At 34.0% G+C, this 18,439-nt stretch overlaps 3 protein-coding genes and 1 non-coding gene across 5 annotated transcripts in view; 1 reads left to right on the forward strand and 3 right to left on the reverse strand.

The window, feature by feature from the left end:
- On the reverse strand, positions 385-457 carry TRNAA-UGC. Its single transcript has one exon. It is a non-coding gene; the product is annotated as a tRNA-Ala (tRNA).
- On the forward strand, positions 496-2,108 carry LOC104700992. Of its 2 annotated transcripts, none has more exons than XM_019227636.1 (7): positions 496-712; positions 798-959; positions 1,190-1,333; positions 1,417-1,479; positions 1,566-1,592; positions 1,688-1,783; positions 1,867-2,108. In XM_019227636.1, exons 1-7 carry the CDS (start codon positions 512-514, stop codon positions 1,954-1,956), a joined length of 783 nt encoding a protein of 260 aa, XP_019083181.1. In that variant the 5' UTR covers positions 496-511; the 3' UTR covers positions 1,957-2,108. The 2 variants fall into 2 exon arrangements, with proteins under 2 accessions (XP_019083181.1, XP_019083182.1); XM_019227637.1 differs by having other exon boundaries at positions 1,417-1,473.
- Positions 2,077-3,037, reverse strand: LOC104700991 (probable histone H2AXb). The gene is made up of 2 exons (XM_010416613.2): positions 2,737-3,037; positions 2,077-2,451 (listed from the first exon to the last, which is right to left on the reverse strand). The coding sequence occupies exons 1-2, from the start codon at positions 2,941-2,943 to the stop codon at positions 2,230-2,232; spliced, it is 429 nt and encodes a 142-aa protein (XP_010414915.1). The 5' UTR covers positions 2,944-3,037; the 3' UTR covers positions 2,077-2,229.
- The window catches only part of LOC104704549 (autophagy-related protein 18h-like), a 6,708-nt gene continuing 2,918 nt past the window's right edge, over positions 14,650-18,439 (reverse strand). Inside the window, exons 5-11 of the mRNA XM_010420613.2 lie at positions 18,148-18,416; positions 17,652-17,897; positions 16,819-17,562; positions 16,526-16,701; positions 16,359-16,438; positions 15,084-15,542; positions 14,650-14,977 (exon numbers count right to left, since the gene is read on the reverse strand). Coding sequence (XP_010418915.1) covers positions 14,973-14,977; positions 15,084-15,542; positions 16,359-16,438; positions 16,526-16,701; positions 16,819-17,562; positions 17,652-17,897; positions 18,148-18,416 — 1,979 coding nt within the window. The 3' untranslated portion in view covers positions 14,650-14,972. The remainder of the gene's footprint in view (positions 14,978-15,083; positions 15,543-16,358; positions 16,439-16,525; positions 16,702-16,818; positions 17,563-17,651; positions 17,898-18,147; positions 18,417-18,439) is intronic.

Here is an 18,439-nt window from a genome sequence, read left to right on the forward strand (position 1 = left end):
TCATTTGTCTATATATATTTTTCTTTAAGTTGTATTATTCTTTAGAATATAATCTTTAAGTGTATTTATTGCTAGTAATTAATAATAATGTAGGTAAAATAATTATTTTAAACCCTAAATCTCCGTATAACTAACGAAGCTAACCCATATGACATATTTGTAACCAACTAATGAATCAAATAATAACTATAACTTTATAACCTATAACTATTATATTGTCTACCAAAAAGAAGTTGTGTACATCCGGAATATTAAATAGGGGATTAAATTTTAATTTGCTAAGATTGGCAAAAATCTGCTGGTATAATTCTTGAATGATTCCAGTGATTTTTTGTTTCTTTTTTTATTAGGAAAATTTTAGTATTTTATAATTAAAAAAAAAAGTGGAGATGCGGGGGATCGAACCCCGTGCCTCTCGCATGCAAAGCGAGCGCTCTACCATTTGAGCTACATCCCCATCGTTGCTTCAAGACAATTCACTTTTACTAAATTCAAAAAACCACAAATCAGTATGAACTTTACCTCTTCTTATCTCCTCCAACCCAGCCGCTTACTAGTGGTCGGAGCTAGATCTCCGGTGGACCGTCGCCGGAGATCACTTGAGAGGGTGAATAAAGAACTCTCGAGAGGCAATTACGAAACTGCTCTCTCTCTCGTCAAACAACTCAAGGGCAAACGTGGCTGCCTCACAGCTTTCGGCTCTGCTAAACTGGTCTCTCTCTCTCATCTCTATCTCTCATGCTTTTCTTTTTTTTCAAAAAATCATGTCTAATTCCATCTTTTTGTGTGTGATTTAGCTTCCAAAGAAATTAGATATGAGTAGCAAAACTCATCTCCGGTCGTTGATTGATTCGGTCTCAAGAAGCATTGAATCTGTTTATGTTGAAGATTCAGTGAGAATATCTAAAGAGGAAAAAACAAAAACTTCATCTGAAGAAGATTGGTTCGCTGTTGTTCAGGTGAACATCTTTTTGAGTTTTTTTGTTACAAATTAAAGTATGTGATTACAAATTTATCTAAGTAGCTCTCCTAGCTTCGAACTTAACATGTTTGTATTGCCTTTACTTTTAACTTAACATTGTTGTAAAGTGATGATTGAAGAAATTTATCTAAGTAGCTCTCATAGCTTCCAATGTTGTTTGTTTTGGTGATGAGATCATATCACTTTCTTGTTTTGCGACGTCTGCAGCATGAATCTGGGCATTTTCTGGTTGGTTACTTGCTTGGAGTTCTTCCAAGACACTATGAAGTGCCAACATTGGAAGCTGTTACGCAGAATGTGTCCAGTGTGACCGGGAGAGTAGAATTTGTGGGCTTCGAGTTCCTCAAACAAGTAATTGGTTTGTTTGTTTTTCATATTTCAAATTGTGAGCTTGTCTATGTCCCAAACCACTAGAAGTTATGTTATTACCGCAGGTCGGTGCTGCAAACCAGCTAATGAAAGATGATATGGACGGCCGAATGAATCTATCGGTATCTGTATGTTATATACTTGCATATATATAATATCTCTGTTGTGTTTGTGTATCTTTTTAACTTGATACTTCTGTTCTTCTGCAATGTAGGATACTCAAGGCAATATCTCATCCAAGGTAACATTTCCTTAAACGTAACTGTAATGAGTGATTTTTTTTTGTTATAGCTCGAAGTGTTTCTGTAATGGATTGGTTACATCTGTTGAATGCAGACACTGAACAACTTTTCATGTGTGATACTTGGAGGAATGGTAGCCGAACATTTACTATTCGGATACTCAGAAGGTTTCTACTCAGATGTTGTCAAGGTTTACACAAACTCAAAGCCTATTCTAGTGTGAAGACTACTCTTCTAGTTCTAATGTACATTTGTGAATTGGTGTTGTTGCAGTTAAACGATGTTCTGGGATGGTTAGGATTCACAGAAACCGAAAAGGAGTCTCATATCAGATGGGCTGTTTCAAACACTGTCTCCTTATAACATTCTTACAGAGAAGCAAGAGTTCCACTTGCAGAAGCCATGGCTAAAGCCAAACCTATTGGTTCTTGTATGGAAGCAATTGAATCTGCTATACCAAAACCCACATTTTGATCTTCTTAATGAACTAAATAAGTATCAAACCATATTCATCACTCGATTTGCAAACACATTTTTAAAGTAATATGAAATCTCAAAACTGTTGTAGAACAGAGAGACCAGTCTATGTTACAAGCATAAAACTCAAACAAAGAGAGTAACCATCATATTAAAGAATCAAAACTCCTGAGAAGCGGATCCGATATCGCCTTTGTTCTTTCCAACCTTTGATGGGAGAAGTGTCTGATGAATGTTAGGCAAAACACCTCCATTAGCAATTGTAACACTTCCCAGAAGCTTACTAAGCTCTTCATCGTTCCTTACAGCGAGCTGAATGTGTCGTGGTACAATACGGGTCTTCTTGTTATCCCTTGCTGCGTTTCCAGCTAGTTCCAATACCTATATATGATCATATCAAACATCATATTAAAAATCAGACTACAGGGACCATACCATTGAATCATCAGTATCAGCTAAATCATGAACAATACGCAAAGATCCAGAAATCAGAAGATTAGCAAACTTCTAGTGATAGATCAAACACGATTAAGTAAAAAAACAGAGATTTGAGTAATCACATAATAAAAGATTCTCATCATTGACTAGACTAAACACGATTTTGCAATTGAAAAATCAAAGGCAACTACGAAATCGAAATCGAGAAATGAGAAGATTGCTCGTTACCTCAGCGGCGAGGTACTCGAGAACGGCGGAGAGATAAACAGGAGCACCGGCACCGACACGTTCGGCGTATTTACCGGCTTTAAGGAATCTAGCGATCCTACCAACTGGAAACTGAAGACCAGCTTTGGAAGATCGAGAAACGGACTTTGTAGCTTTTGGCTTTCCTCTGCCACCTTTGGTTGTTCCACTGCCGGCGCCGGAGCTCATTTTTTTTTTTTTTAATCGGAAGATTAATTTGAAGAGGCGATTGAAAAAAAATGAGTAGAGAGAGAGAGAGAGAAGGCTGAGTAAATTTGTGAGTGGAGTTGATTTTAGGGTTTTGAGGGTGGTTTCTTATATATACTGTTGAGAGGATGGATTGTCATTGGTTAGTGAGTGACTCACGCGGATTGCCAGCGTGGCACTATTGCTTTAGTTCTCGCGGGTTTTTTTTTTGGTTACGCGTCTTTCCAAAATAGTGGGGTGCAAAATGGAACGAACGGTTACGATTAGATAAAATACCCAAATCCGGAAAAACCAACTAAAACCAAACTGAACCAAATCAAATTGAACTAAACAGTCATAAAAAATTTCAATTTGGTACTAAACTTTTTTATCTAAATTATCCGAAGTGAACCGAGGACATCCAAAAATTTACACTGAAATGTATATATTTTTTTCACCGAAAGTTAGATTTTATTATTCAAGAATTAATATTGTCATTTGTCAAACTACAGTTGATCTTTTAACCAGAAAATAATATATATATATATATATATATATTTGGCAAGTCTTGGGAGTTGATCACTTGCCATGTAGTCGCTGCAAGGAATAATTAAAATGTTACATTTGGCCTTTTAAAAGTATTATAAGAATGTCATTGCATATATTTGTAAATAATTTTTTAAAAATAAACAATTGATGAATTTATTTTTGGATTTAACAATTAGGATTTGCATATTTTCAAATCTAAACGGTTAAACTAATTTTCTGCTTTGTGTGAACATAGACAATTTGATACATGACATCCAATATCCTAACCAACAAGAAATTTCAAAAGGATATTTTTCAAAAGTTCATAAATTAAACGTCTAAAAGATATGTATAAATACAATTTAGCATTGGCAGTGGCAGGAGGTAAGTCCATTTGTAGAAGGCACAATCACACCAGGGATCGAGTCCCGCTTCCTACGAATGTAGGAATTTGGCTAATGGGCCGGCCAGTTGTGGCCCAATGGTTGACAAAAAAAAAAAAAAAAATACAATTTAGCATTAAATTTTTCAAGTGAAATAAGATGAATTGAACAAGAAAAATTGATGTCTTTTTTTGGGTCAAATTGATGTCTAATTCGATGAATTTAGAAAAGTAAAAAAATTGAATATTATCACATATTTTTTTATGTCTCTCTATTTTACACATTTTTAGGTATTTTTTTAGTCATGTTTTGCATTGTATAGAGTCCAATTTTAACATTTTTAGGTTTTTAACCTTAGATATTTGCATTCAGGTTGGGTGTTGCATTGTTGCATTGTTATATTTTGGATGAAAACATGTGCTTTGGAACCTTAAAAGAGCAAGAATGAGAAGTAACCCGAGCATTTACCCGATGGTGTGATCGTGCAAGAAAAACAGTCTGAGACCTTAACCCGATCAAGCGGATCTAAACTCAAAAGAATTATCCGAAGCTCAACCCGAGGAGGTGCTCGACCCTAGCCTCGTGTAGATCTTCAGATGATGGATGTGCGACTAGGTCAAAGTATTTCCATATATAAACTCTTTCTTATTTTCTCGAAAAAAGAGACGCCACACACGAGAGAGAGAGAGAGAGAGAGAGAGAGAGCGAGAGCTACACAGGCTACTTCCAGCCGATTTCAACATTTTCTTAGAGAGATTTGTTTTTAGTATTTTTTCCTTTTTCCAGTTTTATAATTCTACTTTCTGTTCTTTATTGTTTTCGATTATACTTATTATTTTTCAATGCAATTCTAATTCATCTCCATTGTCATATCGTTTGTGATGAGATCTAATTAGTGAACCAAAGTTTCTAGGGATGGGATAGGTTAGTAAGCGTTCTTAATCGATTAGGATGTTTTAGATTGACTGTTTATGTGAAAATGCCCTTCTGGATTAGTGTTCTCAATGCTAGTTTCAGACTGAGAGGTTGAGACTAGATCCTAGGCGTTTCCGCACCGAGAGATGTTCGTTGAAAAGCTTGAACCAACTAATGCCAAAGATTTATTCATTTAGCCTAAGAGATTAGATAAGTAATGGATTTATTGACAACAGTGAATCGTATTTTAATGTTTGCTTGGTCATGTTTCTCCAACGAGAGTTTGATAGGGAAGTGATTAAAGTTGATTGTTTCTACTATGAGAGTGAATTAGCAAGGGTTAGAAATTCATTGTCTATAGAATAGATTACTTGAGACATGCAAAATATTATAGGCTGATTAGGAATACTTATGATCTTATTACCCCATCCTTAGGAGCTTTCTTATATCGATTGTTTAAGCTTTTGTCTTTAACTCGACCCCCAACCTGATCTGGTACTCGATCATCAACATCGTGTGGAGCCTCGAGTTGTTTGCATCGTGTACCTCAGTCGAGTAGTTCTTTTCTTTATTCTTTTTATCTCTATTCATATTAGGTTGTTAGTCATAACCCCTTTTAGTGCTTGGTTTGACTTGCATAGATTGATTGTGCATTCTATCAACTAGTATACAACCATTTGGATTGATAACTCTTTGTACTACAACTGCATAGAGAATTGATATCATGAGTGAAAATCCTGTTATCATTCTTCTTATTCAAAATTAATGATGGATGCTCAAAAACACTAACCTGAGTTATTCATAAACAAATATTTTCAAATAAGATAAAAAACTATTGAAAAGATCAAAATCAATGAAAATCCTCATAAAAGTTTAAAAGTATTCAAAGCATAAAGATCTACTTTGTTAAAAAAATACAAACAAACTGATTCTAAGAAGAAAATGTATGAATTTCAAAATTTGTATAGAAAACAAAATTCCAATTTAAAGAAAATAGGTCATTTCAGTTTCATAAAAGTCTTCCGTGATTGGCGATTTGAAACTCAATTATCTCACACAAACCACAAAATAATACTAAGAAGAACCTTTAACTCCACTCAATTAACCAAAATGCATAAGGCATGTTTTTCGCTCTAGACATACCATCCAAATTGATGTCAAATAAGAACAAATCCTCCAAACACAGCTTTCAGCTAAATTGATCAAATATCCTAGATTTATGAGTAAAATAATGTTGTTCATGGAAGAATCCTCTATATAATAAAACGGAAATACACAATTTTTTTTGTAGACTATATTATTTTTATAAATTGATTACAAAATAGGTTACATATTATACATAGGTTGGTTACAATAAAATATTACAGATTAATTGATCAATTTGTGGACTACATGAATATACTTAAGAATATCCCAAAGAATCTTCTTAAAAAAAATATTCCAATAATTTATACAATTTTCAAAAAAAAATCTTGATTATTCCATATATTGTTACACCATATATATTGTTAGGCATAAAAACATATTGTTAGGCGTAAAAAATAAATCAAATCTTAGAAATTAATCACACTTAATCGTGATTTACAAGATTTTATTGTACAGTTGAAAATAAAATCTTAACTAACACCCTTCCAAGCTTTTAATATAAATCATTCAGATCTCTATTCACCAAAATACATCTCTCATATTCATACAAGAAAAAGAAAATAAAATGATAACCGTTTCTCAGTTTACAATGCTAACCATCATATAAATTATATAAATTATATTTTCTTTCAAAATTATAATATAAATAAAAAGAATTTCAACCCGTGCTCTAGCACGGATCCTAATCTAGTCCCCTATATAATAAAACGGAAGTACACAATATGAGTTATAAGATTAATTATTTGATTATTTGATAGGTTATATGAGTTGTAACCATTAGTTAAATCTCGATTTCAGATCCTCTTAAAAGAATATTCCAAAAAAATAAAATAAAATCTCCACAAAATATTTAATGAACCATATATAGGCAACAAAATCTCAAAAATTAATCACTCTTCCGCGGATGAAGAGTGATTTTAGATTATACTAGCAACTATATATCAAAATAACAGAAATAATGTTTATTATGATTGATTTGATAAATTTCAAAAAAATTAGGCTAATCCGCGGAACAATAATAAGATATCTAAAAAAAAATTCAAGTCATCATATTTAACATGTAATTTTATTGCATAATGTTTTATTCACAACAACTTTTAAAAACAATCACATAAATTATATTTTATATAAAAATTACAATATAAATAAAAGGAATTTCTATCTGTGCTCTAGCACGAGTCCAAATTTAGTTACATGTAATAAAACATAAACATGTTTGGCATGATATCTTGAACTGTGAAGAGGCATTCCGAACTGCTTTTTTTCTCCTAACACTTATAACAACTGTCACAATATGTTTTCCCTCATAAATATTAAATATACAAATTCTCTAGTATTTCCTCTCAAATATATTGTTATCATTGATTGTATAATTCTATCAAGTTATTGTGATATTGGGACATAAAGTCTTTACAATTCGATTCATTACACACTACTTTGAGAATACCATGGATATATTTTTGATTTTTTTTTTTTTTTTTTTTTNACAGAGGATATATTTTAGATTATTACAGGTTTTTAATAATATTTTAAAATATGCAAAATTATCGATTTTTTTTAAGTCTCTCTCTATATATTTATCTATCTATCTATCTACATTTTTATCACATTTTCAAAAGGAAAAATGACTGTCAGCTACTTGAAGTTACGCCAACACATGGCCACACATGTAAACAATATAAATGTTTTGTTAACTACGTGAAATATTGTCATCGCATAAAGACATCCATAAACAAACATAGGTTATGTATAAAACACAATAAACATTCAACTCCGGTGTTTGGTTGGCCAGAATTTGGCGTTGAACAGTATTGACCGACATTGACAAGTGTTGACCGGCGTTTACCAAAAAAATATTTTTTTTTCTTTTTTTCTAAAAATAATAATTTTTTTTTATGTATTTTTGATAATAAATAAAAATGATAAATGATTTGTATAATTTACAAAAATAACAACAAAAAGTTATACGACAAAAAAATATAAGAAAATTATATACCAAAAAAAAATAAAATTGATATGACAAACAAAATTTGTGGTATATCTAGTAACTAATTTTGTTAATACAGAAAATACACCAAAAATAATATAATAAAACTATATCCTCAAAATTTTGTGTGTAGTAGACTTTTTCATAAAACTGTAACAAATATATACTTTTTTCTTTTAAAAATCATTTTTTATTTTGTATTTTCGAAGATGGGGGTTTTAAATATATTTTTTATTTTTACTTACTAATAAGATTATGTCATTTGAAATATATCCAAGGCATTGCCAACTATTTCTTTGATTTTACAAAACCAACCTTTGATTTTATAAAATCAACTTTTACTTTTAAATTATCTTCTAGATATATGTCTTTCATGTAAATAAATATAATTTTCTAATTTTCTTCCTTTTCCATTTTAAACTTCCAAAGTTTTGATCTTGTTATAGTATAAACGATCAAGATGATAATTTTGCTACATAAATATGATTATACTAGGTTTTCACCCGCGATACACCGCATGACTAAATTATAAATTATTCTATTTTAAATAATAATTTTTAATTTATTTAGTTTTCAAATTCCCAATTAATTAACTTTTATATAATTAATTTATAATTTTGTTTAGAATGTTTTTTTTCTTCTTACGTTTTATACAGTTTATAACCTAATTACATTAAATTTATTATTAGATAGAATATAAAATTTTAAAATACTTAGTTTTGTTTTCTATAATTAAACAGAGGTATATGCATATATGATATGCTAGTGTATATTTTTATGTGTGTACATTTTTTTTTTTGGAATATTAAGAATGTGTTGTAGTATGTGTAATATTTTGTAGTTCATATATTAAATAATTTATAAGTTAATTTTCCAAACTTTGACTACAAATATATAGTATATGAAATAAACTAATAGTTTTAGTATTGGTTCTATAGTCCAAACCTGTCATGCTAGACAGTTTCTCAAGGATTTGATGGGGGTGGAAATGGTGCTGTTGTAATATCTTTGGAACCAATGGTAAGTGTCGAGACCGAGTGCAGTTTCTCAAGGATTTGGCGGGAGAAGTCACCACTGCTTGCAGGAGGATGGTTCAGCATAGCGACCAAAGGGTAAGGGTTGAGAGAATGATAGGTTGGGAGCGTCCTCGTGAAAGGTCGACGAAATTGAGTACTGGTGGTGCGTTTAGAGGAAATCCTGGACAGGCTACTGTAGGTGGTGTTTTGCGGGACGTTACCGGGAACTGGGTTAGGGGGTTTGCTCTAAATATTGGGATTTGTTATGCACCTTTAGCTGAACTATGGGGAGTGTATTATGGTTTGCAAATTTCTTGGGAGCGGCAGGTTACCAGGTTGGAACTTGAGCTGGATTCAGAGATGGTGGTCGGATTTCTCAAGACAGGGATCAGTGATGCTCATCTTTTGTCTTTCCTGGTACGTTTGTGTCATGGCTTCTTATCACGAGACTGGATAGTCCGTATATCGCATGTCTATAGGGAAGCTAATCGTCTCGCGAACGGATTGACGAACTATGGCTTTTCATTGCCATTAGGTTTTTATCTGTTAGAGTCTGTCCCAGGTTGTGTCAATGCTTTTTTGCTTGAAGATGTTGGTGGAACTATGTTACCGCAACAAGTTAGATTGTAATTTTAATGCATTTTGAATAAATCCATGGAGGCTAGCCTCCCTTTTCTTACAAAAAAAAAACAAAAAAACCGCCATGCTAGGCGAATCACGCAACATGTTCAAAGATTTTTAATCCACAAAAACCCATCATACGAAACTCGTGAAAGTAAAATATATTATAGGAGGCTAAAAGTTATTTTTTATTAAATCAGTTTTTCAACTTTTTTAAAAAAAAATAGCTTTTCACTCACCTCCTTATAAACTAAGGAAATAAAATCTGTACACATTTACAATTATGTTTGTTACCTTTCAAAACACTTAGTTTTTATAAAAAAATCGAATATAAGTAGAGTTAATTTATTTATTAAATTAATTATTTAATGTCAATGGCATGCCTGTAAATAAGTGAAAACTTCGGGATTTATTTTATAAATGTCTCCAAAAATGTATAGATAGATAGTATTTTATGGTTCGTCTACTAAAACACCCAAAATAGTTTAGTTAGATATAAGACGAGTTAGATGAGATGTATTACAAAAATTCTAATATGTCTTAACAAACTCATATCTGAAACTGAATTTTTTTTTTAAGAATTTGTTAAAAATATCCTTTTTGATATACTCTTTTTCAAAAATATCCCCTTTTGATCATTTTAATTTTTGCCCTATTTTAATTCTGAATGACCATTTTACCCTTACATGAAAAATATTTTAATCAATAAAATGAAAAACAAAATTTTCTCGCCAATTTTTTTTTCATTTTTTGGCAGGAAAATTTTTCGATTTTGGCGAGAAATTTTTTTTGGCGAGAACTTATTTTCGATATTAGTGACTGTACATTATTGTTGTCACTCAAAAAAGGGTAATTTGATCATTTTGTAAATCAAGATGGGTAGTTATGAAAATGATCAACATAAAGGGTTATTTTTAAAAAGGGGCATGCAAAAAGGGGTATTTTTGAGAATGCCCTTTTTTTTGTCAAAAATAGAAATTGTTTAAAACTCTTTTAATATGGATTATCTATTATCAAAAATTATAAATACTAATTTATAATTATCAAATTTCACACTATAAGGCCATAAATGGATGCTAATTTTTAAATAAGTTTTTGGATTTAGTTTTTAGATTTTAGATTTTAGATTTTAGTTTCAGATTTTTCCGTTAATTTTTGTTTATAGAAAATCTCAAAAAGATTGGTTTTTGGTTTTTGAGAAAAGTTAACGTAAAGAATCCAAAACTACATTTTATAAATTATGGGATGACTAAAAATCTAGAATCGTGAATGAGTTACTACAACAAAATAGTTTCCCTAAATTTTAGGAAAAACAAAATTTTAAAATCTTGATTGGTATGAAAATGAGTTTTTGAAAAACAAAAACCAAAATCTCTTTCAAAATCTACCAAACATTCAAGGCCTAAAATTTTTTTGGACATACAACAAACAACAACTAAGTTTGTATTCATATAATTCCTTATTTTATTCTAAAACTTAAAGTTGTCTGATTTTAGTTATAAATTTTATAAAACACTAAAGCTATTACATCATTAGATTCAAAATAAAATATAATAAAAAATTAGCCCACGGTGGGGAGCACATGGCTAGAATGCCACTTTGGGGAAAAAAATAATCTGTGTGCCACTTTATAATCTGAGTGTCACCTATAAATGTGATATCTCCAAATTACCCTTATAACTGAGAGAGAATTGAACAACTAGTACAAATGATTTAACTGAGTGATTTACAACAAATGTTACAACTGTATAACTTAAATGTAATGGGACAAGTAGTACAAATGATACAATCGAAAGATATATAACATTTGGTACAACTAGTATAACTGACATAACAGAACAACTAGTACAAAAAGTATAACTGAGAGATTTTAGTACAACTAAAACAAATGGTATAACTAACAAAATAAATAGGACAACTGGTACAAATCGTAAACCCTAGCACCGCCACCCTTACTAACTCGTCTCTTCTTGCCGATTCTCCGCAGTGGACTGTCTTCTCTTGCAACGATTGTGCACACATCTCACCCAGTCTTCACGTGATCTCCCCTCTTCACCACCAACTCTTCTTCCACCATCTTTGCCGTTATTCACCACCTTTTCCTCGTAATCCCTCTCTTTTGTTAACATCGCTGCAAATCGCCATCTCCAGTGCAACAAATAGAGAATCGAGATAAGTTTTGGCTATGGCGGCACACACACAATAATAAGAAAGAGAAATCTGAGAGATTCAAAAAAAAAAACCAAACTTTTTATTTTTCCAGATCTGTAGATCTGTCGGCGAGAGAGGAAAGAGAAAGGAATTGAAAGACTGCTAGGTTAAAATTAGAAATTGTTAAGTGCTTGAAGTAAGTTAGGATAATTGTAAATATAAAGTATGGGCTTTTGATCTTTTCAATACATTTTGATTTTTAAAAAATTAAAAAAAATAAATAAAAACATAACATTGGCATTCCAACAATTGATTCCATATTATCTCCTAGTTACTTATAATTATACACACAACATTATTAAAATAACTAGAATACATGATATAACCAAAACAAATCCTAAAATCGCTAGTCAAAGCTAAACAATTTTTGCAAAACTATATCAATTTTTAAACTTTGGTAATCTTAACTACTCAAATTGAGAAAACCTGATATCAAGTTTAGAACATGTATCTTTTATCAGACTTAATTAGCCAATATTCTCACTAATATGTTTTATATGTGCCATGATACCTTACCTATACATACGAAACATGTTAGAGTGAATTGGAATTTCGATGAAATCACTGAATTTAGCCCTGCAGATAAACATGATATTACAACACTGCAGTGCGGAAAAAAAAACACACACACACACACACAATGCCTTCGAGTAGTTTTTTTTCCACAAATAGAAATATATTGATTAAACTTGATCATTACAGAGAGAGTTGATTAGCCACTGAGGCTTTAATACAGAATTAGTGTAATATGAAAAATCAACACAACCAAATTTTGCTAAAGCATGTGCCACACTATTACATTCCCTCTTTGTAAAGGTAAAAGAAATCTGATCTAGTTTGGAAGCCCAAGTTCTTATGTCATGGAGAAGGTTTGTTAAAGAGACATCTAAAAGTTGACCATTTGCTTCTCCTTGATAATTCCTGAATATCAAAGTTGCATTTTAGAGTTGGATGTGTCAGAGGTTTCCATGTGGTCGTGGTTGTTCTTGAAACAGACAATGGTGTTGATATATGTTGGAAGCTGTTGATCCATTCTTTTGTCTCTGACCTTGCCTGAAGTACTGTCTTAGATGCACTCTCATGATAATTATTAAAAACTTGATTGTTTCGTGCTTTCCAAATTCACCATAGAAGAACAAATGGTAGAAGATAATCAAAGGTGTTGGTTGATTGTGATTGATAAGATACTAATTGAGCAATGGTCTCCTCTGCATTGGATGGTAATTGATTGATATTTAATGAGCAAGTACCGGAAATTCGCCAAGTCATTCGTGCAAAAGGACATGTAAAGAGGGCATGGTTGATTGTTTCTTCTGTTTGACGACATCTCGGACATAAAGGGTCTATATTCATACCACGTGTTCGTAGTCTTGTTGTGGTTGGTATAGCTTTTGATAAGATACGCCATAGAAAATGCTTGATCTTTGGTAAGAGACGTAACTTCCAGATTTTGTTCTTGAGTTCAATTGATCCATGAGGTATATTTAAACCTCCCCCGGGTCAAAAGCATAGTGAGTGACAAACCAGTACCCTGATTTGACTGAATAGGTTCCTGATCGGGTGTAGTTCCATATCAGTTTATCTGGGTGTTCCTCTTGTGAAAGATGTATTTTCTGTATAAGCTCGTGCTCTGCGTGTAGGACTAAGGAAGAGAGTTATTGACTGTCCCAAATTCGAGTACCACCAACTTTGGAGATTATATGTTCTAGTGGTATAGGGGATTGCAGGGGTATAGTTTGTACTAATCTCGGTGGATGCTCTTCAACAAAGTTATCCATGCCCATGCGTATTGTTTTACCATCTCCCACAATAAATCAACTTCCTTTCTTGATAAGATCTAACCCTATTAAGATAGAAGACCAACCATAGGATTGATTTTTCCTTTGTTTTGCGTCAAGGATAAGATCATCTCTATAGTATATGTTTTTCATAAGTCGGGCAAAAAGAGAGTTAGGATATTGGATGAGTCTCCATGCCTGTTTTGCCAAAAGTGCATCATTGAACTTTGCTAGGTCCCTAAATCCCAATCCTCCTTCCTTTTTTGGTTTCTGTAATTTTTTCCAAGCGATCTACGGGATACTGCGATGATGTGAACTTTTTTCCCACCAATATTGCATTAAAAGTGATTCTATTTCGGTTGTGATTCCCAAAGGTAGTTTGAAACATGACATAGCATAAACCGACATTGATAGAGCCACTGAATTAAGCATTATTGCTTTACCTGCAGGAGATAGTTTCTTTGCAGTCCATCCATTTGTCCTCTTTTTGACTCTATCAACAATATACTCAAACATTTCCTTCTTTTTTCTACCGAACTGTTCAGGAAGTCCAAGGTACTTCCCTCCTCCTCCATGGTTAGGTATATCTAGTAGTGTTTTCAGTCGTAACTGAGTATTCCCATAGACTCTGCTCCCAAATGTAATCATAGATTTTGAAGTATTTATTTTTTGCCCTGAATAGTATTCATAGATATCGAAAATATCTTTAAGAGCTTGGCAGTTTTTCCTACTGGCTTTACAAAAGAATAAACAATCATCGGCAAACTGAAGATGTGTAATACTCGGAGCACCATTACCAATCCGGATTTCACATAGATCACCGTCTCATTCACTTGAGGAAATTAAATGACTGAGAATATTAGAGTATAGAATGAATGATATGGTGATAGGGGATCACCCTGTCTAATACCTCTTGTTGGTTTAAAGTGGCCATAAGGAGCTTCATTTATTAAGACAGAGTAGTTTACAGAAGTCATAACCGCCATTATCCACTTAATTCATTTGTCGCAAAAACCAGGTTATTTCAAGAAATTTCCACTCCACTCGATCATAAACTTTATTAACATCTGTCTTTACGGCCATATAGTTCTGTGACACTCGTTTCCTGCCTTCAAGTAGTAAAAAGTAAAAACCAAACGAAATAAATCTTTTTTTCTTTTCTTTTTTTTTTGCATAGCTTTTTTCGTTCTTTTTCGATGAATGAATAGAGAGTTACACGTGAAAAAAAAAAATATACAAAGAAACAGTCCATGGAAATCGAGAGACTGTTGATAATGAACAATTCATTTACAAGCATTTACAGAAACAGATGATAAAAGGGAATTGGTTTTAAATTGTTTTTTCTTTTCAGGGTATTAAGATCATCAGTGAGTAAGTTGCAGCAAACGGGATTAGTACGTGAAACCCTTCTCCATTTGAGCTTTGAAAGCCCATAATTTCACTAGACTCAACCTGCAATTCATCCAAAAAATGTTGACGACATATAGCGATAATACCATTTGCGGAGGATTCACTTCATCCAAAAGTTACGGGCTATTATGGGTTGGATTCTTCTTACCTTCTTCGGAGAAAGCGAAAACACCACCAAGGAGGTCGTCGTCATCATCATCATCATCATCATCATCGAGTTTTTCATCAGATGGAGCATCCTTATTTTCTGCCTCTGTAGCAGTTTCACTGGAGATCACCTCCTTGAAGAACTGCTCGAAATTAGGGGAGCCTTCTATGGGGCCTCCTTCACCCTCGTCTGCTGCACTCATGCTTATATCAGAACGGTTAGAACTTACATTTGAAGCTCCACTTGTCCCGCTGCTGTTTTCAATTCTCGTTTCAGCGGGCAGGGAGGCGTTCTTTGGAAGGAGATGAGGGCCGTCTACATAATCACTGTCTTTAACAGCAGAAGAGATGGACACTACAGGTTGTTTAAATGTTACAATTCCGCTATGAGGATTTTGGTTTGGAGTTCGTGCAAAATGGGCACTTCCTCTCCTTTCCTCATTCTCGGGGTAAGCCATACCTACTAACACTTCAATTTTAAGATTTGACAAATGCTATAACGCTCTCGATAAGCAAGTAAATTTTGCTTTACCTTTGAATGGATGAATTTCTTTAACTTGTCCAGGATCAGAAGAAGAAGAAGAATCTGAATCTCTTTCCCCAGAAAATCCTCTGCAAGCATAAGAAGGAACCACTTCCCAATTGGATCATCGACAGACGCAATTGTATAAGACGTATGCAGTTAGTGAGGTAACTAACCTGTTGCGCATACTGGAATACACACTCTGAAAATTATCATAAACTGGCAGCAGATCCTTACGCCTAATATCAACCTCATTTGCAGATACTTTCTCAATTTCTCTCTCCCCGCCACCTTGATCCAAATTCAGGTTCTTGCCATTAGTGTCTGGTGGAAACATTGGATAGAAAGATATCTGGAATTTATAAAATTAAGAGCGTGTCAGACATTGCACATTCTATATAGAAAGAACACGTGACCATATCGTGTTTTATCATGGATAGTAAGGAAACAGAAAAGTAGATGGTGGCACCTCTGAATTTTGCCAGATTGGTTTTCTTCCAGAATTTATCAGCACCTCTGCATTGGCAAGATAAACGTGGTGTTTCTCCAGAGGCTTTGTGAGATCTTCGCTATCAGAAGTATCAACAGTTAGCTCTGCAATTTTTCGTCCACCATAAGTAAGCCCGCANCGTGCAAAATGGGCACTTCCTCTCCTTTCCTCATTCTCGGGGTAAGCCATACCTGCTAACACTTCAATTTTAAGATTTGACAAATGCTATAACGCTCTCGATAAGCAAGTAAATTTTGCTTTACCTTTGAATGGATGAATTTCTTTAACTTGTCCAGGATCAGAAGAAGAAGAAGAATCTGAATCTCTTTCCCCAGAAAATCCTCTGCAAGCATAAGAAGGAACCACTTCCCAATTGGATCATCGGCAGACGCAATTGTATAAGATGTATGCAGTTAGTGAGGTAACTAACCTGTTGCGCATACTGGAATACACACTCTGAAAATTATCATAAACTGGCAGCAGATCCTTACGCCTAATATCAACCTCATTTGCAGATACTTTCTCAATTTCTCTCTCCCCGCCACCTTGATCCAAATTCAGGTTCTTGCCATTAGTGTCTGGTGGAAACATTGGATAGAAAGATATCTGGAATTTATAAAATTAAGAGCGTGTCAGACATTGCACATTCTATATAGAAAGAACACGTGACCATATCGTGTTTTATCATGGATAGTAAGGAAACAGAAAAGTAGATGGTGGCACCTCTGAATTTTGCCAGATTGGTTTTCTTCCAGAATTTATCAGCACCTCTGCATTGGCAAGATAAACGTGGTGTTTCTCCAGAGGCTTTGTGAGATCTTCGCTATCAGAAGTATCAACAGTTAGCTCTGCAATTTTTCGTCCACCATAAGTAAGCCCGCATATGTTCTCCTCTCTCTCTGGCCAATCTGCTCTTCTACAGACGTCCCAACACTGAACTGGTTCAACTTTCACTCTCAGTTCCTCTTCAGAGGTCAGCACAGAAGTTGCTCCACTTCGCGTATTGCACTCAGCCTGGTCTCCTCCAAGTGATCGAACGAGTTTGTATTGAACTACGTGACCTGATGGTGTGTAAACCAATAGATAGTCCAAGGCATTAGCTGACGACTGCAATTCATGTGGCACAGATTGATGGAAAACAGCAGCAAGACAGCCAGAGGGAAAGGTCGGTTTTCCAACAACGGAACTTGCAGCATGGAAGAAATTGTTGCATTTGATTCGGCTAACCACAGATAGAGTAACCGAAGCTGGTGGTGGATATGAAAAATGGGTGGTCATAAATGATGGACTCGACCACCATGGCAGGGACAATGTTGGAGCAAGTGTTGGTCCATCAAGATGGGAGTTTCGTATTTCAAGAACATTTTCTCCGCCAAAAGGGGACAAAACATAAATATGGCAGGTGCCCTTAGATGAAACAATTGCAATCCACTGACTGTAGCTACTAAAGCAAATATCTTGTATTACCTGTGGGAATATAGCACAGCAGCGTTTACAGTAACATTAAATGTCGAAATGAAACATAGCCACAAGAGAGAAAGGAATAAGAAACATACAGCTGATGTCATGCCACGATGTAGTTTGTAGAGAGGCACATGGGAGGAGCTCCAATCATAGCTTTGAGCACCTTGTCCATTCTTTGTAGGTGACGGCATAATCCGGAAAACGTTAATATTGTTACCATGGATTGAGGCTGTTACTAGTAGAGTGCCACTTGGATCGAAACAGAGAGCAGAGATTGGACTAGTGTGAGCCCTGAATTGTGCTATGATAGCTCGAGACTCAAAATCTTTGACAATAACCTGCCACATGTCATATAGATAAGTGGGTTATACTCCATGTCTTGAGATACGCACGTCTAAAAACAGATTTAAATAACCTATATTCAAAACGTTATAACATATATGCTATCCTAAGCTAGGTTCTGGGGATACAAACAAATGGTTTGGGGTATGTTTGACATTCCACAACGCATACCATTCTCAAGTAAACGAACAAAGAGACCAGGTTTCAATATAATCAAAGATAAAGTGTTTTCTCGAAAAGACTAACCATTCCAACAACATCTGACTCTGCTGAATGAGATGCGAGCCGACCAACTTTCCGGCCAGGGCTGGACGAAAGAGAAGGACCAGGACCGTCATGCTTGAGATCTTGACAGTATTTAGATAAAGTTTTGTAACCCTTGTCACCCAAATTGAGTAACCCAGCTGCCAGATGCTTACTAGATTCCATCGCGTATCTTGCCACTAGATTACCATTGCTTGGCGAGGTAGATGGACTGACCCCAGGAGGAGTAACATTCTGAGGGCTCAGACGACCTATACTAGATGACAAAGGACTA

The sequence above is a fragment of the Camelina sativa genome, chromosome 7 (assembly GCF_000633955.1).
Source record: "Camelina sativa cultivar DH55 chromosome 7, Cs, whole genome shotgun sequence".
Lineage (NCBI taxonomy): Eukaryota > Viridiplantae > Streptophyta > Magnoliopsida > Brassicales > Brassicaceae > Camelina > Camelina sativa.

What these genes read in the sequence shown, in the direction of transcription:
- LOC104700992 (XM_019227636.1), top strand. Translation starts at nt 512, where the DNA reads ATGAACTTTACCTCTTCTTATCTCCTCCAACCCAGCCGCTTACTAGTG. An exon ending in AAGGCAATATCTCATCCAAG is followed by an intron (nt 1,593 to 1,687) that starts GTAACATTTCCT and finishes TGTTGAATGCAG; the next exon opens with ACACTGAACAACTTTTCATG. An exon ending in TCTACTCAGATGTTGTCAAG is followed by an intron (nt 1,784 to 1,866) that starts GTTTACACAAAC and finishes GTGTTGTTGCAG; the next exon opens with TTAAACGATGTTCTGGGATG.
- LOC104700991 (XM_010416613.2), bottom strand. Translation starts at nt 2,943, where the DNA reads ATGAGCTCCGGCGCCGGCAGTGGAACAACCAAAGGTGGCAGAGGAAAG. An exon ending in TCGAGTACCTCGCCGCTGAG is followed by an intron (nt 2,452 to 2,736) that starts GTAACGAGCAAT and finishes GATCATATATAG; the next exon opens with GTATTGGAACTAGCTGGAAA.